Consider the following 27,688-nt stretch of genomic DNA (forward strand, 5'->3'; position numbering starts at 1 on the left):
ACAAAGCAGTCTTCAGTGCACTAACCCTGGCTGTCCCAGGAGGCCTCGAGTGACACATTGCCTTTGTGACTCGTGGCACTTCTCTCACTCAGGTAAGCCTTGGGTTGGAAAACTTCAGGTCTGGTTTGAAGCCCTGGGGAGTTGCCATCCAGCACCATCTTCCATACAAAGTAATCCAGTACATTTCTTTGCATGCTCATCTGTCTGGGCCACACCAATTTGCTCTCTCTTCTGAACTGCTGAGTTTCTCACTAAGCAAAGGCATGTGTAAATGGGACAGGCTTAAGTAGAATGAGTTGAATATTCACACTCTGCTTGCACTAGTGGTGCTCGGCCCTGGCATAAGAAATTCTTTTATTTGAGGAGCCTGGTCTTCTTCACTATAACTCTAAACAAAACCTGTGCATTTACATGAGCAGAAATGTGTGCTTTGTGCTTGCTCTCTGGGCTGGCTGCAAGGGGGTGGCCAACACACTCACATATAAGGCTCTGAACTTCCTCCTCTGCCAGTAGTTTTTTACACGTGCCAAAACGAAGCGTAAAAGGTCCAGGGTTGTCCCTACACCCGCGTCCCGCTGCCAAAGGAGACACGCAAACTGCTGAGGAAAGGGAGTTGCTTTTCAATAACTCTGCCTGGTGCCAGCAATACATGAAGCAAAATATGTACAAGTCATAACAGCTGTAGGTGATCCAATCCACTAATCAGGAATAATAAACACAGGACACAGAACAGGGGCAGAAAAAGAGAGTGATTTAATAAAGGAACATGACACATTACTGGCAATGGCAGCCTGGGTTTGTTTCTGATGAAGATTAAGAGAATCGGCATAACAGGAAATTGTTTTCTGCTACAAAGGGAAATCAATTGTCTTTAAGCACATAGCAGTGTAATTAGCAAATCTTACTAATTGCCACGAAACAGAAACACAAGTGTGCGTTGCTGGGCTGGTTAAGCCAAGGAACTGTTGTGAAAAAGATCTGTAGAAGCTTTTAGAAGTGAATATTTTTCTTAAGTACGTCTCCATCCCTGGAGAGCCCCATCGCTGGATGAAATAGCAAGGGTACAATAAAAACATATAATTCCCAATTTTCCCATGTGAAAGAGCATTTAAAAACATCTGTTAGTCAGAGAGCTTCTCCTAGGACATGCACGGAAGAACAGAGTGGATGCACTGACTGCATCTGGCAAATCCACTCGAAGTCCACCAAACCACGTGAGCCTGATGACTGATGGCAGGATGTCGTCTGACCTGTGGAGTGCTTCCAGCCCAGCATTACTGGAGGCCACGTATGTTGGTTAAAAAGGTCACGGTGCTGTTTGTGTTAATGCACTGATAAAGAGGCAGGGAAACAGAGCTGGAAAATTCTCCAGGCGAGCTCTTGTTCTGATAAAAGGCTCTTTTCAGTAGAAAATGGAGAAAACAAACTATTCCACATTATTTTGAGCAGGGGTGGGAAAACCAACAGAGCTGTCTGCCTCAGTGCAAATCCGTAGTCACTGATAGGAAGTGTTCTGGCCCATGGATTGACAGCAAAGGGAGACCAATGACTCCAACACCACTGATGGCACCTGGAGAAACAGAGGAGAGGAAGGTAAAGGTTCTTGTCTGCCCCGGAGCAGGAGCTGAGTGTCTGGCACCCAGCTCTGGCCCTCCTCACAGAGACCAAGCTGCTGCAGCTGGGGGATCTGCCGCTTCTCTTTCTGCTGCTTTCTGGATTCCTGTTCAGATCTCGGTGATTCCCCATGGCTCCTCTAACCTTCCCAAGGTGTGGCCTGCCAGGTAACCTTCCCTGCCTCAGTTTACCCACCTGTAGGCAGGGCCCACAGCATCCCCACTGAACTGATGCTGGAGGTGCAGCTGTTTAAGAAGGAGCTGCCTCTCCTGAAAGGCAGTGTGGAAAGGTGTCCCTGTACTGCCCTGGCCTTTCTCTCCCATTAGTGTTAATTAAATTAGTGTTAATTAATACTCCTAGCACAATTCCCTGCCAGATATAATGCCCTGTGGTAGACACTTGTAGTGCAGCAGGACCAAAACATCCAAGTCTGGATCCGTTTCTGCCCTGATCCCAGGGGCATGGGACGCACCGACCCAGGCTGCATGGTGGGCACCTGGACTGCTCCCAATCCCCAGGCTGCCCCTGCAGCTTGGGGGCTCAGTGTGCAGGCAGCAGACAAGGCAGACTGCAGGCAGGGCTGGCAGAGCCGGCTGCAGGCAGGGCAGGCCTCCTGGAGGAATGCAGGGGCCCCTGGGGCAGCTGTGAGGAGGAACAACATGTCCCTGCCCTGCCCTGCCGCCTTCCTGAAAACCTTGGGGAAGGCAGAGGCTGAGGTTTGGCATCCCCACCTCCACAGCGTCCCATCCCATAGTCTGGCTCCCAGTTTGAGCCCAGCCTTCCCACCCACAGCAGCCCCCGGTCTTACCTCTGCAGTCACCTTGCTTCATCCCTCCCTCCTCCTCCTCCTCCTCCTCCACCCTCTTATTTGCCCTACAGTGCTGTGCATCATCTTTCTAGTATAAAGCATCTGGCAGGTGCAGATAAATGGCACATTTAATGAAAACCTCTATTAGAAAGCTGCAAGGAAAGTCCATTGTTTCCCTCTACTATTCAGTCAAGAGTTCAGAGATGCCGTGGCACTGCCTTGCAAGAAGCTGAGAAACACATTTGCTCCTGCAAGAACCAAGCCAGGCTCTATCCTGGAAATACTTCTGCCTTATAAATTGCTCACTCTGTTTATACTCTAGCACTGAAGCCTTTATTACTTTCTTGCTAAAACACACCAGAGCACGTATCTCAGGCCCTGCAGAGTGGTGTGCGTAGTCCTGCGGGAAATGACCTGCCTGGGACAGCTACAGCCCTGGAGGGACACTGGTACTGGGGACCTGGGGACCAGCCCTGGACATGTCCACAACCAACCAGGTGGGCTGCCAGCCGCTGGTTCCTCACACTCGTTTGCTTGCAGGTAGGCAGTGTGAGCATGCAATAGTTGCTTTTGGAGAGAGATCTGGCTATAAATTGGCACCCAGACTCCTCCTAATCATGTTTTTCCATAAACTATACAGCCGCGGGCTGTTGTCATGCCGTAAAATATGAGGGCGTTTTCTCCCAGATAGAAAAAAGATCGGGGCGGGGGGAGGGCAGGGAAGAGAAACTTGTGAGCTTGTGGTGGAGAATTTCTTCACATTTTCTCCATCTCTCTGCAAATATGAGCCCAGACACCAACGTGGCAGCGAGAAAAAGACAGATGATCCCCTTCCTGCTCTCATTGGCGACTGCCCTGTTTACCCAGGCAGGCAGAGCTGTGCCCCAGCCTGCCAGCCCTGGAGGGCCGTGCTGCCCCAGCACAAGGCTGCCGTGATGTGCCCAGCACTCCCACCGAGGTGGTGCCAAAAGCTGGGAGCACCACTCGGGGCTGCTTCTCCCCAGATCACTGCCTCCCTCCGCCCCACGGGCAGCTGAGATTGCCACGTGGAGCGCGGCTGAGTTACAAGCTGTCAGCATTATTTTGCATGAGTAAATGCAGTGTGTAAGCCTTGCCCACAGGAACAAAAACAGATTAAATTAGCAATGTTTTGGTTTTGGTTTTTGGTTTTTTTTTCTCTTCAAGGAGTAGGGTTTAGAATAAGTTAATTCAAATTGGCGCATAGATTTTGGTCCTGTGCTACAACAGCAATCATGGACCCCTTAATTTCTTAATAGGCATGGGCTGTAAAAGTCACAGGAACTATAAACATGTGGGACCATATCTAATCACAGCAGAAGGGTCTGCGAGTCAGTGTAGTATTACATCTCCAGTCTAGTAGAAAGTTCAAGTTAATAATCTGCTCACTTAAGAATACCCCTAGCCCAAATCTCACAGAAAGAATAAATCCGAGCAGGAAACTTCAAAGGTATTTTGCTGCCTAATGTTCACTGAAAGCGTTGCAAATTCAACTCCAAAATGCCTTTGAATCGCTTGGCGGTGATCCCCCCTCGAAGGCGCTTGCCATCAAAGTGTCTGCTCATGCATGCGGAGCCTGGAAGGAGGCCAAGCCCAGTGCGAGGGGTTCCCTATCCAAAGGACTTCAGCAGCCTTTTCCACGTAGTCGTCCGCATAAGCATTGTTCTGCAGACAGCTGATTTGATCCTCTGGCATAGGAAGGAAATGTACTTTACATAGCTGGTGAAGGTCAGCGGCATCCAGAGCGGCCATTTGGCAGAAGACTGCTTCCCCCCACTCCTTCCCTCTGCAAAGTGGTGAACTCCTGCAGGTCGGACTGTAAAAGGACTCACAGATGTTAGATAAAAAATAACCGCAGAAAATGTGTGCATGACCCTAAAAAAGAAAGAAAAAAAAAATTATCTAATGGAAGTTAGGTTCTTCCTTGGTTTGCGTGTTGAAAGCTGAAAATAGAGACATCTACTCCCAAATCCTTCTGCTCCAACAAATAGTTTGTTTTTTAGATGTATGGAAGAACCTCATCTCAGTGTGTTGGAATTAAAAAAAACTCCAGTGGACACAAGCATTGACTTAAGCATTGACTTACTTAAGCATTGACTATCCAGCATAGAATGTCTATCTACACCGAGAAAATTAATACAATTTCCTGCTATACAGACTAATTGCCCCAATAGTTATGGAATGAGATTTTCCTGGCAGTTTTTCATGGGGGAGCAGGGCTGTTGTTTTGGGGTTTTTTTTCCCCCGACGGGTGTCTGTGATTTTTCACAAGGCTTCTTCAGGCTTCAGGCCATGCTGGATAGGAGCATGGCCTCCCCTGATTGACTTCACATCCTTTGGAGAGAAGGAGGCAAGAAGGTGCATGATGTGTAATTTCCTTTCCAAGGGCTCTTTGTCCACGTTGCATATTCCTCCGGCGAGTAAAGCAGTGCTGGGGCTCACACTCCCATCCTTATCTACCTGATGTTCTGTTTCCTTTCTGTCATTCTCCATACAAATATGAACTTAATATGTGCTTCAGGACCAACTTTGTTGTTACTTACTGTTTGAACATTGAAGCTTGCCCATTTTAGATAAAAGTTGCCATACTGAAAGCTAAGCATCTCAGCTAAGCCCATCTCCAAAACCATCCTGAAGCCAGCGATGAGGAGGAGGCGTCCCGTGCCTCAGTCACTTGCTGTGGTTCTCCTGGTCAGCCCAGGGTGTTGCCAAAAACAGACTTCCAGGAGCCCTTTCTGAGGATGCTCCTTAGACACTGAAACTGGTTTGGCTTTCATTGCCCCAGCTGAGCTTTACCTCAAACTTGAAAGTATTGGTCAAGACCCACAAATGAGGTAGTCACTCTCGCTCTTAGTGACTGGTGGCCTGAGCCTACACCTGCCTGGCATGAAGCAGCTGATGGGGGCCACTGTGGCCTCTCCCAGCCACAAAAATGAGAGGCAAACCCTTTCCACTCCAGCCAAAAGAGCCCTGGCACAGGCAGGGGTTTGTTGTCTTTGCATGATGGACATCCACATGGAGGCTAAACCCTCCTCCTGAACTTGTGGGGCTTGTGCAAAGTGGGGTTTAGCCCTCAGGGACCCATCTTCTCCCAAAGTGAAAGAGGGCTTGTGGGGATCAGCCTGGGAGAGCTGTGAGACCCCTCCTTCCCTCACCGCCACGGCAGAGGAGGGCTTGAAAAGGTCTGATAGATGGGATTGCTTGATATTTGGGATGTTTCCCTGATACTGTGAAAAGCTCCAGCATTATCAATCTCTTTAAAATGTGGCAGGCCATGGTTAGTGGCAATATGTGCTATGGTGCCACTTCTCCAGATCCTGAGGACTGGGGGAGCTCTACTGCTGTGCTTCGCCCTGTGCTGGGATTCCCATCCGCCTGTCTTCCCTAGAAACCATGAACCCCCTTATCTAAAGCTGTGCTATGGCTGGGCTAACTTTTGTGAGTCCAAAGTTCATCATTTATGAGCTCAAGCTCCAGCCTAAGTCTGTTGCTGCAGGGATGAGACTCCAGCCTCTCAGTCCTGCTCGGAGCCTCTTTGGAGACACCGCAGCAGTTCCAAGGTTGCCCTGAAAGACACCTTTTCCAGGGGCTCACAGTGCCATCATTTTTAAGCACATTGGGCCAAATCTCACAGGAAGAGGGAGGATATTTTAGGTCTGGCCTCATTTGCTCAGGAGTGTTTTTGTAAGGGAATGGGTCAAAGAGAGGAGGAGATTTTTTTATTTTTATTTTTTTTTAATTTCTGACATGTTTTGGTCACAGCCCAATTCACTGTTATTAAAGGCAGAGAATTTCCACATTCCTTAACATTTGGCCCTCCCTCCTGGAGCCTGGGGGAGAATTACAATAACAAGTTATGGGAATGCCGGACACGTGCCTGGGCCCGTAGGATCACCAGCACCAGTAAGTTTACTGAGAGGTACCACAGCTCCCTACCAACCAGCCTCTCCCACGAGCCCAGCAGAGTTCCCACTGCAGACTCTCAACCTCTGGCAGCCGCAGGCTGTGTTTTGCCATGAAAATTTTGCGAGTGGCCCAGGCTGACAGAGGAGGGAGGATGGGATATAAAGTGTAGACTCACATGGATAAGTCTTTAATTGTGAGCATGAAGTGTCCCGATCACATTGGGGCACCCCAAATGCAGTTTTACACATGGTTCCTATACCCTTTAAGTATTTGGGAACAACATGATTCGCCCAGTCCCTTCGTATAACAAGTATGCTACCGAATTCCAAAAGCAACAATAATTTTAACATGTCATGATCCATCTGCTTCTTTCCTGATCTAAATGTCTTTGGAGTTGGTCTTGCTGCAGTTACATGTATGATGCTGGATAATGGGGTGGGGGGTTCCCGAAGGTATCTGGAAGGCTGGAATGCTGATGTTATCTTGGGCATCCAGAGGTATCCTTCCTTCTTCAGGCAAGGGGTCGTCTTCCTGCAATGATCCAGGGTCCTTTAGTCATGCTTCCTTAAGCATTGACTATCCAGCATAGAATGTCTATCTACACCGAGAAAATTCATACAATTTCCTGCTATACAGACTAATTGCCCCAATAGTTATGGAATGAGATTTTCCTGGCAGTTTTTCATGGGGGAGCAGGGCTGTTGTTTTGGGTTTTTTTTTCCCCCGACGGGTGTCTGTGATTTTTCACAAGGCTTCTTCAGGAAGGTCTCCGGGCTGCAGGGTGAAAAAGAGGAATATTATCCAGCGGGGAGGGAGACGAGGCAAAACCACCTTCCTTGCATCAGCCGGGTGACTTTAGCCACCGTGCGCACCCCCTTCCCAGCTCCGCTGCCTGTCCCGAACCCTTCCCGAGCCTGCTGGGACACGGCGGGACACCTCCAGAACCGCACGCGACCCTTTCGGACACACCACGCGCGCGCCCGCCAGGGAGCGGGGGCGAGCAGCGCGCGCCGGGCGGGTGGGCGTGGCTTGGGGCGCGGGCAGCGGGGGACGGGCAGGGCGTGATCGCCGTGGCCACGCCCCCTTCCCCGCGCCCGCAGCCACGCCCCCGGCGGGGACGGGTGCGGCGGGAGCGCGGCGGGACGGAGCGGCTGCCGCTGCCGGCGTTGCCTTGATCCCGGCGGGAAGGAGGAGAGAGGAGGAACAAGAAGAAGAAGAAGGAGAAGGCGGGGGTCTTCCCGCTAAGCCGGGCAGGATGGACAAGTACGACGATCTGGGTGTGGAAGCCAGTAAGTTCATCGAGGACCTCAACATGTACGAGGCCTCCAAGGACGGTCTCTTTCGGGTGGACAAAGCTGCCGGCAACAACCCCGAGTTCGAGGAGACCAGGCGGGTGTTCGCCACCAAGATGGCCAAGATCCACCTCCAGCAGCAGCAGCAGCAGCAGCAGGAGATGCTGATGGCCGCGATGAACGGAGGGGCTGCCGCCTTCCACCCGCCCCGTCCCAGCCCGCCGGTGCCGCGGAGTTCGAAGCCGCCCCCCGCCGCCGAGGGGCCGCGAGCGAGGCCCAGCGAGGGAGGGGAGCGGGGCTTCGGAGAGAGCGGCGCACGTGCCGAGGCTCCAGGGAGCCAGGCCGGGCGCCGGGGCTGGGAAGCGGAGCCCGACAGGATCCCCCGAGTGGGGGGCTCGCAGCCTGGCGTGGGGCGCGGGGAGCAGCAGGCTGGGAGCCCCGGCGACCCCCAGCCCTGCCGCGGCGGGCAGGAGAACGGCGGCGAGGGCAGGCGAGGTGTCGGGGGCCGTGACCCGATGCCAGCCGGACAGAAGTCTTCCTCCTTCTCAAACGCCGGGACCCCCCCGGCACCCTCGGTGGGTCCAGAGGAGCCTCTGCCACAGCAGAGGTCCTCATCCTTCTCGGCGCCCTCAGCGCAGCCCACCCGAGGGTTTTCAGGCTCCGCTGAGCCCTGCGGTCCCAAAGCCGGAGGAAATGGCAGCCAGCCGTGGTACCAGGGTGTCTCGCTGTCCTTCCCGCCAGGCTCCGCACCTGCTGCTCCCAGCGTGGAATACCAGCACGCCGCTGCCTACCCCAGCCCAGCCGGTCACTTCGTGGCCCACGGTCAGAACCACAGGCCTGCCAGCGGCAGCGGGAACCCTGAGCCAGGCTCCTCGCGCCTGGCCTCGCGAGGGATGGTGGCTCCCAGTGCCCAGCAGATGCTTCTCCCGGAGGGCGTGAGCGGGCCACGGTCGGACTCTGGGCACCTGGATGGCTCCAGCACAGCAAAGGTGAAGCTGCCCTGCCAGACCCTCCTTCCGCAGCCAGAGCAAGGGCCATCGGCGGCTGAGCTGAAGCTGGAGGCGCTAACCCAGCGCCTGGAGCAGGAGATGGATGCTCGGCCAAAGGCCGATTACTTTGGTAAGGAGGCATTCCGCCTGTCGGCACGAGGAGGGCTTATTGCAGAGTGTCACGGCAGTGTTCAGACCTGCAGGATTGCATTTGCCTGAACATCTGCTTGGTTGTGCTCAATCAGTTGCCCAGAGCAGGGTTTTTTTTTTATTTAACTTTTATTTATCACAGGGATTAGAAGCTCTTCCTCCTGCGACACCTTCTTCTTTAGTCCTACCTCTCTAATTTTGAAGCAAAGGTAGTTTAGCAGCTTTGAGGGGGGGCAGTGCTGGGAAGAGGCTGGAACAGCGTATTTTGAAGTGCCCTTCATTGCCAGCAGGGAGGCACTTAACTTTTCTTGACAGTGCTCCTGGATCTGTATGTCTTACAAGGATGCGTCCCGACCACGTGTGGGTGGGGAGGCAGCCATCCAGCCTGCGGAGGAGTCGTGCCTGCATAGGCTGCCATCATGGAGAAGGGCATGGAGTTCAGGGAAGAGAGAAGTAGCTTGGAGATGGGGAGGGTGGTGGTTTCCCAAAGTTGCCAGGATTTCCCTCTGCCCCCAGGTGCTGGTTCCCATCAGCAGTGAAATGATTGGTGCATCCTGAAGATGGTAGAAGAACAGGCAGTAGGCACATTCTTCCTTAAATTTGGGGTCTGTGACGAGTCCAGACCACCACCAGAGGTTATCGCTGGCACTTGGCAGTGGAGAGGAACCACTTACATGTGAGGACTCCCGATGAGAATATTGAATGTCCTTCTGGATTAAATTGATTTGCTCCCCCAGGATGGCAGGAGGTCAGGGTCAAATTGCGTGTTTCCGTTCCCTGCTGTGCCACTTCACAATTTAACAGCATATAAGATAGCTCAGCTTTTGGGAGAGGAAACCCAGAGTTAGTTGCTGGGAAGGCTGTAAACTCCACGGTTAACTTAAGGAACAATGGGAGCAGGCCAGGTGTATGGATATTCCTCACAATTTTAGACCTGCAGTCGCAGAAGTAGAACAGGGATTAGACAGACTAAACTCTTCAACCTGGTGCTGAGGAAGGGTTTGCATCTCAGCCTGCACAGGTGCTGTTGCACAGGGTCCTGTCTGGTGGGGTCAGTGGGTGGCTCAGTGGTGGTCTGAGCCACACAAGAGCTTCACACCGAGCTTTGGGGATGTAGCTGGGGGGACCACCGAGCGCCCAGCTGCAGATTGCATAACTAAATGTGTTTCTTGGCAGCCGGCAGGAGGACTTGCCCGCAGAGGGCTGTGCTGGGGTTGTTTATCTTGGTATCCGAGACTGGATTAAGCCCTGTGGCAGGGCAGGGGCATTTTTTTATCCTGTCGCAGAAAAGTGATGTGTTCAGCTGCTCTGCTCTCAGTGTTTTGGCCTGGAAACAAGTTTTGGCACTTTCCGTCCTGTGCAGGAAGCGCGCGGTTTGAATGAACGCAAGGAGCCTCGTTTGGGGGGGGCTGAATGCCTTGACAAGGTGCTGATAACGGAGATGGGGTTGGGACAGCATGCTCCTGGGACGTGGTGCTTGAAAATGGGAATGTTTTTCTGGAAGTGACATTCAGCTCCACTGGAGGGGTGTCAGGGGTCTCTCCAACAGACCCTGCTGCATCTGCTCCTTGCAGTGCGTGTAAACTGGCTGGATCGTACCTCATCCGAAATGTGCCTGGGGATGGGCTCAGGAGGCTGAGGAACCCAGTTAATGGTTAGATTACTTTTACATTTTTGTCACAAAATAAGGATGCGAGGCAGAAGGAGGCTTTTGTCCCATGGGAGATTTATAGTGAAGCATGAGTATTTTTGGCAGCATGGAGAGCCCGGCTGGTCAGGTGTCTGAGTGAGCCCCAGGGAGGGAGGAGACGCAGAGGCTGCCTGATCCCCAGTGAGGTGCTCTGACATCCTCCTGCCAGGAGATTTTGCACCAGGATGTGATGTCTGAGAAATATGGGAAGGAGGAGAGTGAGAGGGAAAAAAATAAATGATGTGGTCTTGGCAGCGGGAAAAGTAAAGTTTTGTGGAGCCTCAGTTCAGCAGAAAAAGGTTCAGCAGATCTGCCCTGCTGAGAACCAAGGCACAGGAAGGAGCAAGTATCGAGGTATTTTAATTCTGGGCCTCCTCCTCCCTCTCTCTTTCTCACTTTTATTTTCATTTTTTGCACAGTTACCTTACTTCCTTTGAAGGAACAAAGGACACAGCTGGCCTTCTCAATTATCTTTTGCTATGCTCTACTCTCAAGCTGCCAAACTAGGATGTAAAATAAACACTTCTATGCAATAGTGATAAAAAGGATCAATAGTTTGTTTTGTTGCAGACTTCTTCCCCAGTGAAAGGAAGTCTGTTGCAGCAGTTTTGAAGTTCATCAGAGCCAGGAAATGAAACCAGGACTAAAGTACAAATGACCAAAGTATTCTATAAAAAATATTTTCAGTTCTCCTAATTTTGTGTGCTGCTTTTGTAATAAGGGGATGTTTTTGAAGATGGATCTGTCTGTCAGGTTAACATACTGTCCTTCAGTCTGTCTCAGTCAGGACCAGATATTTATAAAGAACAATTAATTCTGATCATAGTAAAGGAGCTGCTTTCTCCTTCGCTATGTGAAAATGCGTGCTTGTAAGTGAAAGCCTAGAAAAGGATAAGCCAGGGACTAGGTAAAATACAGGTAGGATGCTGTGCTGAGGGGCAGCAGTCTGGTTATCTGTCAGCACCAACTTGCTGTGCAAAATGCTTTTGTCTACTCGGAGTAGGTGTAACAAGCAAAAGGAAAGAAATACACAAAGCCAAGAATTCGCTCTGGGTTTTTTTTCCTTTTGGTTTTTTGTAAGTAGTGACCTATGGGTGAGCTGCAATGGACTGCGCATGGCATGTCCCTGGAGGAATTTCAGTTCTCTGAAGAGAGAGCTTTTGAAGTGCTGATTTGATTTATGTGGGCTGTCAAGGACGACGTAGGGAGTCTCAGGTATCACCCAGGTCTTTTGCTTGGGGAAGGAAAAGCTGAAGTTGCTCCCTAGAGAGAGTGGTTCCCATGCAGCAGAGAAGGGCCCCCGTGTCCCTGGGAGGTGTTGCTTGAAGCCAGCTTAGGATGTATTTAGGTTTTGGTGTATTATTTCCAGAGAACATTCAGGAGTGAGGTGCCCGAATCCCACTGATTTCCCATGGAGCTCCTTTGAGTGCATCAGCCTTCATCTCCTCTTGGAGACAGAAGATTAAATAGGAATGATTGGGGGAGTTGCAAATCCTTTGGTAGCACCACTCAAGTGTTTAGAGTTAGGTGAAGTGACACCATCCCAAAGAATGAATGTGCCTGATGAGTTTTCAGGTGAGACAGATGCACAACCAAACCAAGCACCTGCCTCCACTGCCTGGGAGTGACTTAGTAGAGGAGGGGCCTGGCTGAAGTGTGCTGGGGTCTGCAGGAAGGTTTGACTACTTGTTTTAGCATGCAGTGCCTTGGTCTGCAGGCACAGATGGGTGCTTCTAGAGGTATAACAGGTAGCATCACGTTTTTACCAGAGCTTTTTTCATACAGCTGGATGGAAATCTCCATCTGATGAGGATTATCTACACCCTTACCAAGAGCTTTTTATAAAACCATTTGTCTGAATGGTTTTCTTGTTATAAATATTTGTTAGCTGTTGTATTCTGACTTCCTTGTTATTTCCAGCAGAGCTGATAAGCTGTGGGTGATTTAGGAGGGCCCTGGGCATCTTGTATTGCAGTGAAAAGCTGGGATGCTTCCCAGCAGTCAGGCAGAGAATATCTCCTAGCACAGTTTGCAGATTTTTTTTCCCCTTGGCAGAAGCAGAGCAGTAGCTGAGTCGCTGAGCCCTGTGGAGACCTGGGAGCTCAGCACCTTTGAATGGGTGTGAGCAGCTCAAAGGCCAGCAGTGCTCTTTGGAAGCATAGTGCACAGTGAAGAGAGTGTTTCACCACTCCTGGAACCACAGTTCATTTAACTTTGGGGCTGTACACATCCAGGCACTTTACTGAACCCTGCTGATGGTGAGACACCAGGACACTTTGTGTGCAGCAAAGGTAGTCTCAGCGCTGACCAGTGGAGAATTTCTGATTGAAATGAAAGTTCCTCTGAGTCTGTTTTTTCTGTGGGTGTTGATGACAATGCCATTTCCACTGGGAATCAGCAGAGGCATCCTTTACTACATTCTCTTGGGAGAGTACCAAAGGAAACACCTGCCTGCTGCAGAGGGTAGGGGGAGGCAGGGAGAGACATGTCCTGGTGGAAGAAGGAAAGCTAGAAGGATCACGGCACTTGGAGTAGTGGGTGTGTACAGATTGCAAAACTTATCTCACTGCAAGAAACCAAGCAAATAAGTATTGGCCTGGAATATGGCTCTTCAAGATTACAGCAGTATGTGCTTCTCCTCCCTTCCTCTTGGGAGCTCAGCTGGGTTTGCAAGCTAAGGAAAAATGTACCAAAAGGAAAGAAAAAGCAAAGACTTGAGGCAGAGCAGCAATCAGTCTTTTAGCCAGGATATAGTAGAAGTGGGCTGAAAGAAATAAGGAGCCTCATTCATGTGGCATGGGAGTTATCATAATCTCTGATGTCACTATAAGGTACTTAAAATGCCACTGACGTGAGTTTGATGGCATTTTCGTCCTTCTGGCAGTGTGCACATGAAGGTCTGCAGCAAGGTCGGGGGTCAAGAACATGGCATGAAAAAGGGATCAGGAAACTCATGTTTACCAACTCTGTGGTTCTCTGGACAGGGAGTACCTGTCCATCTTTGTACAGACAACCCAGTCACTCTGATGAATAGAAGCAATCTGCCAGGTTTTCCAGGCACTTGATGTCACCCGGGCCTCCAGATCTCCTTGAAATCACCTCTCCAGCAGGAGTTACTGCTCAGTAGTGGATAAGCAGCATAGTAAGGCATGCAATGTGTGTAATTTAGACTTTGATGTAGGAATTACTTGGTTAAGGTGAGCCATGGGAAGGTGGGTGGGTTCAAGCTCCAAAGAAATTCTAAAGTAAAACCAGGACAACTGAGCATCACACCGTGTACAACAGGGTGAAGGCTTTTCTCAGCACACAGTCTTTGAAACACATGTGTGCAAGTGGAGGGCTTGGTTCTCCTGGGATAAATAGGTGGGTTGGAGACACAGCAGCTGCACCTGCACAGGGTCCTCCCTATCAGACTGAGTGATAAGCAGAATTCTGATGGGGAGGACCCTTGTGAAGGTACAACTTCTGCCAAGAGGAATCAGGATCTGCTGTGTGCATGTTTGGACAGATGGGAGTGATGTTACCAGAGAGGGGAGTGGTTCTTCTAAGTTCAGCTGGGGGTTCTTCAGCATAAATCCAGCCTCCTGTAAAGAGGGGGAAAAAGCCAGTGACATCTGGTGGAGAAGAGTCAATCTGATTGTGAAAATGTGGCTCGCACAGAGTATGTGGAAGGAGTAGGACAGACCTGCTGTTTCTGGATTAGTCAGACAAGCAGACCCACACCACCAGAATCATCCTGCCCCTGCATTCCTCTTACCTGAGACCAAATTGGCATGGCAAAGATATCTCACCACTGAAGCACTGTCACATTTGGCCATTCAAAATGAAGTGACAATATTAGTAAACCCAACCAGGAGGACATGTAGGAAAGCTTGGCTGTGCTGTGTGTTGCTGAGAAGGGAGGTGCTGCTGAAAGAAAGAGGGATGCTGTTGGAAGAGCTGTGGTCTTGGTCTGTAGATTGATGTTGTCCGAAATGTGGAAATAAGTCTTAGTCCCAGAAAACGCTGCTGTTCAGCAAGGCTTGTGTTGAATTTTTAATGAGTGGGATACAGTAAGGAACTGAACTCCTTCTGGTGAGTGTGAAATAGCAACACTTGGAGGAAAAATGTCTCCAGGGGCTTTGAGTCTGGTTGTAAATGGAAATGCTCTTGTTGAATTTCGAGGGTGGGACTGACATTTGAGCACCAGGTTCGCTTTCCTTTCTCACAGCCCTTGAGGTCTGCGTCCAACCTGTTGGATCATGTGAGCCAAGGCTGTTCCTGGTGAGAGCCCTCCTGGTCTGCAGTGCTGAGATGGAGTGTGGCAAGTGCTGGGAAGTGGCTTACAGGGCATGTTTTCGGTCCCAGCTCTGTTCCAAAGGTCCCTTTGTTCAGACTTTCAGCTGCAGCGCGGGCGGTTGCTTGCTGCACGATGCGAAAGAGAACAGAGATTTCTTTGTTGTCCAGGGACGGCTGCCCTGCCAGCAGAAATTGAACCGAAATCAGCAATTTCCATCCCTTTCCCTACCTAAATCTGGCTGCCATTCTGCCTGTGCGCTCAGGCATGAATTTAGTGGTGCTGTCGTGTGTGGTTTGTCATCCTGGTGTTAAAAGAGAAACCTGTCATTTCTTCTTAATGACGTTGTCTAAGGTTAAAAATCATCATTTCAGAGGGGATGTCTGCTGGGATTGGTGCTTGCATAAACACTTGTTAGGAGCGGCAAAGTTACCAAGCGCAGGAATCGGGGATCTTGCTGAACTGTGGCTACTTAAAATCCCTCTGCTTCACGCCGGGGACAGAAGTTTTTGCTAAAAGCCACTCCATGCCAAGAAAATTGCCCAGAACTGCTGACTAGTGTCAGTGGTATGTGGGGCTGGAGTGATGCTGCTGACATTTGAACACCAGCAGCAAGCACAGTCAGCACTGTTTCGGGAAATAGCCGTCGGAGCTGGCATGGAGCAGGGCGTGGAGCCCGTTGTGCAGCAGGATGGGGTTGGAGGTTGCACTGGCTTCCGTCAGCTGGCTTTGCACACGTGCTGCAGAGCTCAGCGACTGGCTGCCGTCAGCAGCAGGCTTTTCCTTGCTTTTTCCTTGCTTAGCCTAAGCCAAAGGATCCAGATCATTGTGACAGCAGGGAGTGAATGGAAAAAAAAAAAGTGGAAAGGAAAAATCAATAAAAATAACTTCCCCCCCCCCCCTTTCAGGCCAGGTGTGTTGAGTGTCAGAGATGAAGGCTCAAGTATGTTGGTGAAAATACTTCAGAATATTATATCTGGAAAGAGCAAAGACTTATTTAGAGAGTAATTTCACTTGCTACTGAGATTTAATAGGCTTTCAAGTAGGATTTAGCAGATACATGTAAGAACATAAACTAGATTCAGATGTGCCATAATGCCATTTTTCAATTGTCACCCTTGGCACAGGATATGCATGAATATTTATAGGATGTCTGGTTATGACATAGTTGAGTAATTTAGCACATTACAGTTTTTACAGAAAACATTGTCAATGTATTTTAAAAGCCCTTTCATTCCATGACTTTATTTTCCATTTTTTAGGGGCCTGAATATTGAAAGAAGTGGGTGAAAGGGTTAATCAGGGGGTGAAATGGAGCATGGACTGAAAGGAAGGTGGAAGGGTGGTTGGGAAGGCTGAGGGGTGGGAGGTGGAGGAAGATTTTGGTACAGATGCGAGAGGCTTGACAGCTCCTGCAGGATCTGTCCTGTTGGGAAGCCAGAGGGGTAGTGCCTGTGCTCTGAAGCATAATGGGATAGACAGGAGATGGCAGAGGCAATTTCTGCCCTTCATAGGGTTTACCTTAGCCTACTTAATAGTGGCTTATGCCTGCCAGCATCTTTACTGGGCGCTGTGCCTGCACTCAGCTGCTGTGCCTTCTGCCTCCTGCTTCTTCTTGCTGCTCATCCACAGTCATTGTCACCCGGCTGCTTTGTGGAAAGGAGGAAATCGGAGCACGCTGGTGAGATTTTCTGGAGCAGCCACTCATTGGCACGGAGAAGGGGAAAATGCAGCACTTGCAGTGCAATAAATACGTTGGCTCTATGGAGAGCCTGGTGGGTGTCGTGGAAAATTGGCAGGTTTTCTGCTCTCAAAACTTTCTGTTCGGCATTGCTGTACTCAAGAGGGAATTCTGAGTCGTTAGCTCTTGTGTCAGATCATTGCACAGAAATTCAGGCTGCCGCTGAATGTGCGCATTCCTGGGAGAGCACATCCATTTCAAAAGCCAGTTTTTTCTTATCTTTGCCTTGACCTTTTTTTTTTTTAAATCCTTTTTCTAATGCCTGTATGATTTGTCTTTCTTAAAATGTATCATTCAATAAATGAGATAAATCTGCTCAGTTCAAAAAGAGACAGAAAGTTTTTCTCACTTGGTACCAGCCTGAGTGCTGGGGTGGGCCCACAGCCAAGTGAGCATTTCAGTTCATGTAGGATTTGGACAAAACAAAGTAACTAATTATTCTTTGCAGCCTTCTCTGCAGGTTTGTGTCAGTGTGGACTCTGGCTCTGAGTGCAGTGGGGCTTGGCGCAGCACTGGGACGGCTTTCAGCGTGCTGGTTGGATGCACGCAGGCAGCTGCAGCACAGAGAGCCTCTGCAAAAACCTGGGAAAATCAAGTGTCTGCTTTTCAGCAGCCGTGTGTGTGCTACTGCAAAGGACTCCTGAGTGGTTTTATCCCTGTAGTGTGAAAACTGACCAGCTGGGCTATTGGCTGCAGGAAGAAATGGTTACTCACCCTGGCAGTGCAAGCCTAGTGCTGTCAGAATTGAGTTACTTTTCAGGGCTGTTGTAAGCACAGTGGACTTCTTCCTTACTTTCTCCAGATTTTTTCAATTACTCTGGAGCTTGCAGTGCCCCAAAAGAAGTGAAATTTTGTTTACCATCCTTAGCATAACTAAGGATCTCCAGCAAGATGATGCTGTTCCTCCTCCTGGGCCAGTAGGAGTGAGGTGACTCACAGTCCCTTGACCAGGGATTTTAAGAGCCAGGATTAATAGATCTGAGTAGTGGTGCAAGGTGAAGTCACGTCAGAGTCACTACAGACAAGAGACAGAAACGCATAATCTGTTTTTCCTTCACACTGCCCCTTATGAATCTATTTGCTTAAAGAGAGATTCAAGTTTCTCAGTTAGAGGTAGTTAAAGGGTGGTGCTGCTTTAAAAAGAGCCTGTCACAGTCACAGGGTAATGCCTGAAGCAAGTAAAACTGCTTGATGTCCCATTTCCTTGTTAAGAGAGATAGGTGTCAGGTAGTCTAGCTGTGTTTTGTTGGGGAATCATTAGGGCCTTCAGCAGGCACAGCTGGGGTCTGAAATGGATGATTTAAAGGAGATAAGTGAAGAGCTGTGTTTTCCTCACATCAGTTGTGACCAACAAGCTTATCTTATACAATAAGTGCCAGAAACTATTGTCTATGAAGAGCTCTGAGCACCCCTTACTCACTGCTTTTGTGAGGGTCCTTAAGCAGGTTTAGATGTATGTAAAGGTTGTCAGGAAAAATGGGAGAAGGCAGGAGATGTCACTGTACCTAGACAGGCTTGTTCTTGTGCAGTTTTGGGTTTTTTTGCAAAAGTCTTTCACTATGGAGGTTTGATGACTGTCATGACCCCTGTTAACAGCATCTCTCAGGGCAGGTGACAGTGATGTCACCTACGTCTTGTGGCTTCAGTGAACCACATGGTCCTAAGCTGTTCAGCCGCCATGACTAGCTAAATGTATTGTCACCCAACCAGTGTCCCCAGCCACCCTGTTGCGTCCCACTTGTGACCTCTCTTCTCTCCCCCAGGTACCTGCGTGAAGTGCAGCCAGGGCGTGTATGGAGCAAACCAAGCTTGCCAAGCCATGGGCAACCTCTACCATGACAGCTGCTTCACCTGTGGAGCCTGCAGTGAGTATCCCTGGCCGGGTCTGATGCTGGTGCCAGGCCCTGCAGCAAACTCTTCAGGCTTAACATTTTTCTGGTGTAAAGAGGGGGAGAAAAGAAAGCTTTTATTAAACTATCTCCCAGCTGGAGTCTGCTGCAGCTGTATGACTTGGTGGTGGTGGTGCTTGCTGTTTGTTTTTGAATGGATTGTTGCAAGGCATGTAGAAAAGATATTTTGGATTGTGCCAGGCTTCTGCCTTCTGGTATGGGGGATGGTTGTTTTCATTCCTCTGCCTCTCTGTTATAGCCACATTTTCTTACAAGAGTATTTTTTGAAAGTGGCAGTGAATATGCCTTAGCTGGCATGTTTTTTGTCTCAGCAGGCTTTGCTTTTCAGATGGAGCTGCTGCAGGGTGAATCCAGAGGCAGCGTTTTCACTGCGTGCATTATCTTTTACTTGCTAAAATCGTTTTGTACCTCTGAAATACCTCCAGTTAAAGCATGTAAGTGCATGAATGTCCCAGGTTACACATCTTGCTTGGTCTTTCTCCAGGGAAATGCAGCATGCCCTGAGATAAGGGGCATGTCTCTGCCAGCTGGGTTTATGATTTTTCCAGGGAGGGAACTGGTTGCTCTGCGAAGGTATCAGGCTGGGAGCAGTGATGATGAGCCCCGTGAAATCTACCCAAGAAGCAGAGTTAATATTAATAGTTCAGCTGGCCCTGCTGAGCTCCCTGTGGGTTACTTCATCAGACCCATATCTGGAGTTTGCTGGGGTGTACAGCAACGTATGGATCCTCCCAAGCAGGTTTTTGAGGAGGTCTGTGATGGAGCTGGAATGAAGAAGTGGCCACTTGACTTTAAACCGTGGCTGTGTTTGTAAGACAGTGGTTTTTCTGTTTTGTTGTGTTTAACTCCAGCGGTGGTAGCGTATTTTTAGAAGTGTAGCTGTATATGTGGTGGCAGAAAAAATAATCATCTTCTGCTGCTTTTGTATATATGAGTTTGGTTTTCTCAGATGAGACTGAGGATTTTTCCTCCTGAGTTGTATTTAGAGTTATAAACTCATCAGGACTGCATGTGTTTTATTTGGAGCTGTAAAGTTGGAGTAAATATAGAAAGATGTGTATGCTTTTTAATAATAGCTGAGCCTCAAACTATGCCCATTTCCCAGCTGTCCTACACCAGCTGCCCTGCCTCACCTATGTTTTTAGTAGAGTATTTCACCATCATCTGACTGAAAATAGGAAAACTGAAAAGAGAAAGTGGTTTTTGTATGTAGTGGCAGTTTCCTAGAGGATCAGAAGTCAGCTGCTCACTCTTCTATCCTTTCTTATACATTAATTTGAAACTAATTTATCTTCTCCCATGGAGAGGATTCCTGGCTGCAGCCAAGGCTTTGCTTCAGTTACCTCTCACCCTCTAGGGCCAGGCAGTCTCTGAACTGCCCTTGCACCCAAAGCTTCTGTTAAAAATAATCCAGCAGCAGGTTTGAGCTGTCTTAAATTTCTAAAATTACTACCATGCTACTAGTGCTTTAGAAAGAAACACTTTTGATCCTCCTTTTAAAATTAATTTTACAATCTTTATTTGGAGACCAGTGCTAGAAAACAAGTTGTGGTTGCAGAGGTATTCGTGGTTATGTCTGTTTGTTTGTCTGTGTTTGGTTAAAAATTAACTTAATCCCATTTCTAATGAGGTGGGTTGGTGAGGGTTGAAAGAATAGCTATTTGCTGCTTATTTTAAAAGTCAACCCTTTCCAGACATTTCCAGTGTAAGATGAAAAGGTGTGGATGTCAGGTGAGACTTAAAAAATGGAAAGAAGCCAAATTAAGCAAAGTGAAGCCCATTTTCTCTCTTACCCAGGCTGTAACTGAGAAATGTGCTGAGTAGATGTGCTGGGGCAAAGGATTTCAAACTGAAAGTAAAATTAAAAAACAAGGCTAGTGAAAATTATGGGGAGGCGGGGAAAGAAAGGGGTGTGGAAGCAATAATGATATTTCCCGCAGTAGAAAAGACTGTATTCAAAACAAGATAGAAAAGGGGAATTCAAGTCTTGGGCATATAAGTGAGAGCCTAATTCAGCTTGTTATATTTAGGAGAGTAGTCATGAAAGATAAAGTCCTTCCCATTGTGGTAGTGGCCATACTAAAATGGAAACTGGAGGCAGTGGCAGCTGGCAGGATGGCATGGATGGATGACGGGGAAGGTGTGTGGTGGCTTGGGATTCCCAGCAGTCCAAAAAGAGTGGTGCCAGAGGGAGGCCGCCACAGTAGTGGGTGTTCTCCCTCATGTGCACAGACCCTACAAGCAGCAAGGTTTGCAAGAAACCCTCCAGTGCTGGTGGTTTCCTGCACTGCCCCTGAGGTCTGCAGGGCCTGTGTGCCCCAGACGCTTGCTCCGGGGCTTTGTGGCCTGACCTGCGCTGGGCTGGCTTTCTGCTTCATCAAACCTCCGCACCGCAGCTGCCTGGGGAGCTACAGGACATCCTGCCCTGCACTCAGGGAGGAAACCTGCTCGAGGGGAATCCCACCTTTCTAATCCCAAAGTGATCTCCCAGCCCCACAGACTATCAGTTGCTGTGGGGATAAAGGGCACACACCCTGTCGTTCATTCAGAGAGGACACGTGCCCCTCTGCAGGCTTTCTGTAACCTGTGTCACTGCAGGAAATGTGATGAGGCCATTTTTGTCTGCCAGAACAATAAATAACTTATTTGGTGTTGTCTTTCTAGTTGCAAAGCACATCTTGAGCAGCCTATGTGGAAACTCTAGTTTCTAGTTGAAAAGTAAGTAGTGCTTTTAAGGTCAAGTAGAGTTCATCTTGGACACCATCCAGTACAAACTTGACTTTGAGAAGTCAAGGTTGATCCTGATTTCAATCCTAAAATTTCTTCTCTGGTGGAACACTGAATATCCCCCCCCACCAATAAATAAAATACACAAAATTACCTATTAAGGTAAAGCATATTGTCCTCCAGATATTTATAACCACTGTCCCGCTGTTTTCATTTGAGCAAGGATTTCTAATTTTGCTCCTAGCTGGATTTGTGTCCAAATGTGCATTGGTTTCCCTGACACAGAAAATGAAGAGGATCTAAGAAGCAAGGGGTTATGTGGGGGGGTTGATACCCCATATAGTGCCAAATTTCCTTCACCCTCAGCTTCCCAATACACATATGTTCAGAGATAAATGATAGAGCAGTTTGTTGAACAGGGCTATGCATACACTACAGGGTTCAGTTGGCAGGAAAAAAATGTACTGTCTTATCTGAGCCAGTGGCATGTAATGCAGAAAATTTGGCTTAGAGGTCAAAACAACAGATTTAGAATTATTACTTTGGCATAAATGTCTCGTTTATCTTCTTGTTTGTTACAGGGCAGAGGCACAAACAAGGCAGTCTTTTGCAGAGAAGAGAGAGGAAAAAAAACTTCAGGCTCTTTCTGCGGGATTAGTAATAAATGATATTTGCTTTACAGGAGGGCTATGAAAGTAGGTTAAACAAAACAAAAGCCTCCAAACGCCTTGAGCTGTTTCCTGCAATCTCAAGGTGTCTGTTTCCGCCTTGGGGTTTGGGGGTTTTTTTTGCAGCTTGTTGGACAAAAAGTTGTAGGTATCAAATGGTTTATTACACATTAACCATTTAAATTAAATCACAAATTTATACCTCCTCAGAGGTATAAAAAGATACATGTGTCTCCAGATGTTGAACTTTCCAATTTAGGTAGTAAAGAGACCTTACAAATTATATACTTTTAGCTAGACTGTATCACTCTAACCTTCTGTGTTAAGTTTTAGTGTTTTGTCTTGGATTCAGCCAGGCTTATATCGGAATGCCACAGGTTGCCTGTAAAACAGACCTTTTTGCCCTGCTAGCAGTGTAGTTTAGAGCATGAGAGTCTTGCACTTGAGCCACTTGGTCCTCAAGAGGAAATCTGAAAGCTAAAGAAGTGCAAGGGAAATGTTGGAGATGGCTGGGAGGAAGTCAGTAGGCGAGGAAGGAAGTCAGAAAGAAAGAACTGATTGCAAGGTGATTTGAAGGAGTATTTGATGTTGAACTGCAACACGAGGGCCAAAGTGAAGACCAGATTTTGATTCCTTACTGCGAAGAGTTGGAAACTTTGCATAGATTACAGAAAATGGTTGCTTAGATTACAGAAAAAAAGGGTTGGAAACCTTCACTAGATTACAGAATTCAGTCTTTGACATGTCAACATCATCTCATTACTTTATTTTTCTTTTCTATTTTTAGAAAAATAAAAAGCTCAGGTTAATGTTGATGTCAGTGCAGGGGTTAACAGGCTGCTGTTCCAGTGACAGACCTTGAAATCACAGAAGCTGGCTCTTGCCACCCTCTGGGTGTATATATTTTATATTTAATATTTCACAACATAGTTGTGTTTAGAGGTATCAAGGGTCATTTACTAAACTAGGTAGCTAAGCTATCAAAGCAGCGTTTTCTGCAAGCATAACCCTCTGCTTGGGCTAATTAGTCTAGCTGCAGTGATTATGAAGCATGGCTACTTAGAGCAATGCAGCTCTTGGTGTCTTTGGGCTAATTGTGTTGAATAAACATGTCCTGTATTGGTATGTAACTCCTAGGAAAAAAAAGGCCATGGTTTTTATTGGCACAGTTAAATGACTTTACAAGCAGAAAGTCACCTTTTTCTGCCCATGTGACTTAATCCCAGACAGCAGGATAGTAAGCCTTGCCAAGTGGATTTCTCCACAGCCACATGTATGTGTATGGTTATCTTCAGATGCAGAAACTGCCATCTCTTCTAATGGAGGCAGAACTTAATGCCTATAATTGGATAAAAAACCCACCACACCAATCAACTTACTTGAGAAATGTTCAGATCTTCAGAGTGGAGAGTGCAAAACATTGCCAGTAATCTACCCTCAGCATCCCTTCAGTAAAATTATCATGCCAGAGTCTGCATAGTAAACAATATAATTTTTTAGCAAAAATCATGTCAGAAAAGATTCAGGTGTGCTTGGATTTACAGTTTAGGGGACAGGTAATTGAGCAGTACATTTTTCTGCTTCAGTCTGAATGGCTGTTATGTTCTTGCTGACTTTTTGTCTTCAGTCTCAGCTCACAGGTCTGGAAAAATCCTGTTGTTTGTCACAATGAGTGCTTGCTATAGATGAGAAAAGCCAGGGCAGCTTTTACAGTAAGGTGACAGTACTTGTTCCTCTCCTGGCCAGATTTCAGGGCAGTATGAGGCCTGAGCTGGAGAGGCTTTGGCATGGATCAGGTGTCCTCAGTAGATATCCTTGATGGAAAGGTGCAGATGTTCAGCTCCACAAGGAGATGGATGCAGTCAGGCATTTCCCAGTGTAATAGTGGTTTCAGTCAATTGCGTGTATTTTAGTGCTGGCTGAAAGTCTGAAATCATTAGGACAATGTGAGGAGGAAAAAAAAGGTTGAAATCTTTTGTGGAATAAATTGCTAGTCCTTCTAGTCTTTCTATTTTATAATGTCATCTTCAAAGTACTGTTTTCTGTAAAGAACAGGCATAGGATTAATTTGTGCTGTAAAGATTTTAGTGGGTTTCTTGCAACGTTTTAATGATACTGTGACTAATTTTCTGAGTAGTTTCTCAGTAGGTAATGAGGCCCTTTCCATAACCAGAGAAATTTAAAAATTACTCTCTCATGTTGTTTCAGCATACAGTTAATTCATCGAGGTCACAAAGGTTGCCTCCCCCTCCTTCCTCCTTTGAGACTCTGTGTGTTTCGATGAGTCACTGGGTAACAGGGTGGGAGGCCAGCTCTTGACAGCCACCTGGTTTTGGTGCATTTTGGGGAGTTGGGCAGCCGTCTCCAGAGTGATGCAGAGGGGCTGAGCACTGGGATGACAACCAGGTCCTGAGCAGGGAGTGTCTGGATCAAAAGCACTGCTTTGTCCCCGGGTGACTGTATTTTACCTCTGAATTTTGGCACTTATAGGGGTTTTCCCTAAAATGAAGAACTCATGAATATCTTCTTGCAGTGGTTTGCCTGATGGCAAAGGAGAGGTCTTGCTCAGTTGTGTGGTGTGCTGTGGTTTTGCAATGTTTCTGTCTGGGGATTCTTTTCTGCCCTCACCTGTGGCTGTGTTGCCATTAGAGGCAGCTGACCTTTCTTACGTGCACATGTTTTTGGCTTTCATGCATCAGATCATTTCCTGAGAGTTTTGAGGAATAAAGCAACACTTTTTTTAACAGCAAAAAGCTGCCAAGTCTTTTGCTTGGGTTTGTTTGGGTTTTTTCCTATTGCCTCAAATGTATGGTGAGAGCACTGAGCATACAACTGGTGTAGTTGAGAGAGACTGAACATCTTACTTGGTAATGGAGTTACTGTGTCACAGCACAGTTTCTTCTTGCAGATATCCTATCCTCCTGCCCAGGGTTTCAGCAAGACTTTGGTCTGTCCTGGGATATCTGCCATTTGCCCGATTTGGAGGATTACAGCCATTGAAGTGACCCTTTCATGCAGGGTCAGTTCTAGAGCAGATTGGAAATATTGACGCTTCTGTGTCAGCCTCAGTGCTGCATCCAGCTTTAACGGTGGCCAAGAGAAACGGGACAGATGTCAGAAATTAAGCAGAGATGTCTGGTGCCTGACCTTGTCTGCTGCACATGGTAGGACACCATACTGCCTGTCAGTAGAGTGTCCATGGAGGGCTCCCAAAACACACATGCTGGCTGAATTTAACGTGCCATCAGTAATCACATATCCAAATTTATTTTACAGCTGTGGCACTTGAAAAAGCACTGGTTTTTGTAATGGTAGAGGCCCAGGGCTGTCAGTGTGGAAGGGACCCAGGAGAAGCTGCCCGTCAGCAGTGATTTTTGCCCATCTGCTGTGCAGATACCACAGGGAGTTCCATGGTGCTTAGATAAGTGATAAGTGAAGCCCGTGAGCACACTGCCTCTCCAGCAATGCAGCAATCCTGGTTGTGTATCTCCACAGAGCCCTGGGATCCAGACATGGCCCTGTTCCATTGTATGCATTGACAAGCTCTCTCTTGTCTTTGAACATGGATTTGTGACTCCATTGTTTTTAATAAATAATAGAAAAGCAACTTCAAAAGAGAAAGTTAAGTTCAAATCCCAGCAAGCAAATCCCAGCAAGCAAATGATGCATCTCCCAGGATCCTCCTTGCCAGGGACATTTCAAGTGCCTGGTTAAACTCTTTCTGCATGGTCTTCAAAAGGAGAGAGCCATCATTTGAGGAAACAGTGGACAAAAGCACTGGTATCCTGGGAGTGCAGCCTGATGGTATGCCTATTATCAGCTGCAAAGCAAAGTGTGTTTATTTTAGCACAAAGGCGCTAGTGACTAAGCTTGAAATATTTTGAAATTGGTGCTGAAATGACCTCGAGGTCATCCTGAAGGTCCCACAGCTAAACAGACTAGATAGACACGTGAGGGATGAGCAGTACATAAAAGCTCAGGGCTCAAACTTCCTGTCAAAAGATGAACAAGATACCTTGTAAAAGCAAGTGAAGACAGTAAGGTTGAGATGCCAAAGAATTTTAATTGTCTGAATCTTTTCAGGTGTGAGATTAGCTAAATTCAGGGTGATGTGAAAGTGAAATACAATCAGGAGCCAGCAGCATAAGACATGTAGTAGAACAATTGATCCTGAAAGCAGCAAGCCACGCATTAAATATTCCTGGGTTTTTCAAAGGATAGTTCATCGTGATACATGTTGAAAGTAGGCAGTTATCAATATGTGGTTCCTTATATGCCACTTAACTTCTCAGTCCTTCATTTTGGTGAAAGTAAAGCTGCATCTCCATGCTCAAAAGAAACCTGTGCCAGCCTCTGCAGGCTCAGTCAGAAGCATCGCTTTTGAGAGGGACTGGTTTAGTTCGAGGCACTATCCCATGGCAGGGAGCTCAGTGCAGGGACAGAAGTCACTGCCACTCTGCTCTGCACTGTGGGGCAGTCCCAGTGCTGTTTCTTTTACTGGTGTGGCTGCAGCAAGGACATACATTTCCCAGCTCCACCGGGACAGTCCCCAGCACAGCCTCGGAAGTGAGCTTTTCCTGCATCTTGCCTTCCCAATTGTATGATGAGAAAGTGCTTCCTCATCTCAAAGAGACGCTGGGAGAAGTCCATCCCAGAAGTGCGCAGGGAGAAGTTGAGAGCAGCAGGGAAGAAATGGGCTGTGTTTGCAAGAACCACTCCCACGGTGGCTGCAGGAGCACCTGGTTACTCATGGTTTTTGCTAATTTCCTTTTACGTTTCTGTCAGGAGCTTAAAGAGAGTCATGGTGAACTAAAAATAGTTAAAATGCTTACCTCTTCCCTGACAGAAGCAATTAAATCATCCCTGTCCTGCCTCAAAGTGCTCTTGGTGTCAGCGGCTCTTCAGGGACTCACATAATGCCAACGGCCAAATTATAAATCCTTTACAAAGGGTTTATCCCTCTGCTGAATGAGCTTACAGCAGAAGCCCAGACATAGCATGCTGGCTGTGGCACCTTCACTGAAGGTCTGTTGCCATCAATCTTAACCTGCTAATGTCACCGTGTTAAAAATACACTGGGTGCAGAATGGCTGGTAAATGCTTTTTTTGTCACCATGGAAGAATGGCATTGTGGCAGTGATCCAAACCTCATCCCATCCCTTCTGTTGGAATGTCTGCTGCTCATGCACCAGGCCTTCATCCAAAGAAGTGTTTCTCATTGCATGGCCCCATGTGTATGTTTTTCCTCACTCCTGTCAGCTTGTCTTTAAGGAGACACATTGCATGCAGGTGGAAAGTCACTTGGTTGCCTGCCTGTTGCACTGAACTGGAGCCCTTGCTACCATGTAATTTAAAACCAAAGTTAAATGGTTTTGTTTGTTTTTCATTTTTGGGAATGCCAAATCCCAGTATTGCATTTCGATCAGTGGAAGATTTTCAAGAGTACTTCTTGCTGCATTAGGCTTGTTGTTAACGTGCTTAGGACCACAAAGGTGATGCAAATCTCAGGTATTCCCTTGCTTCTCCTGTCCCTCCTCAGAAACTGTGACTCTAGAGCTACTGGTGAGCATGCCAGGCTTACCTGTGCACAGGCAGACACACAGGTGGGGTTATCATGCAAATACACACCCTGGGTTATAAACCACAAAGATTACATGTCCCAGATTAGATACTTGCTATTTTGAACTCTGGGTCCTGTTTTGGTTTCAGCAACCTTGGCAACATAGGGCGGATGAGAAAAATCAAAGTGGGATGCTTTCAGGATTGTCATGTTTTCTTCCATGTCCTATCCAATGTCTGCATTGATGCAAGGATGGGCTGGTGCCCTGGGTCATTCTCTGACCTTCAGGTTATGTGGTTGTCCCTAGCAGGGATTTGAGGAGAGTGGGAGACAGTGACT

The 27,688-nt window shown here is 47.8% G+C and overlaps 1 protein-coding gene across 2 annotated transcripts in view; it reads left to right on the forward strand.

Annotated features, from left to right (window-relative positions):
* Positions 1 to 7,395: 7,395 nt before the first annotated feature.
* The window catches only part of LIMD1 (LIM domains containing 1), a 32,992-nt gene continuing 12,699 nt past the window's right edge, over positions 7,396 to 27,688 (forward strand). Inside the window, exons 1-2 of one of the 2 annotated variants that reach the window (XR_005259898.1) lie at positions 7,396 to 8,757; positions 18,248 to 18,349. Coding sequence is in view for 1 of the 2 variants with exons in the window: in XM_038164678.1 (XP_038020606.1) it covers positions 7,602 to 8,757; positions 18,248 to 18,349 (1,258 nt within the window). In the remaining variant the exon portion in view is untranslated. The remainder of the gene's footprint in view (positions 8,758 to 18,247; positions 18,350 to 27,688) is intronic. The other variant, XM_038164678.1, reaches the window with a different exon arrangement.

Source organism: Motacilla alba, chromosome 2, assembly GCF_015832195.1.
Source record: "Motacilla alba alba isolate MOTALB_02 chromosome 2, Motacilla_alba_V1.0_pri, whole genome shotgun sequence".
NCBI lineage: Eukaryota > Metazoa > Chordata > Aves > Passeriformes > Motacillidae > Motacilla > Motacilla alba.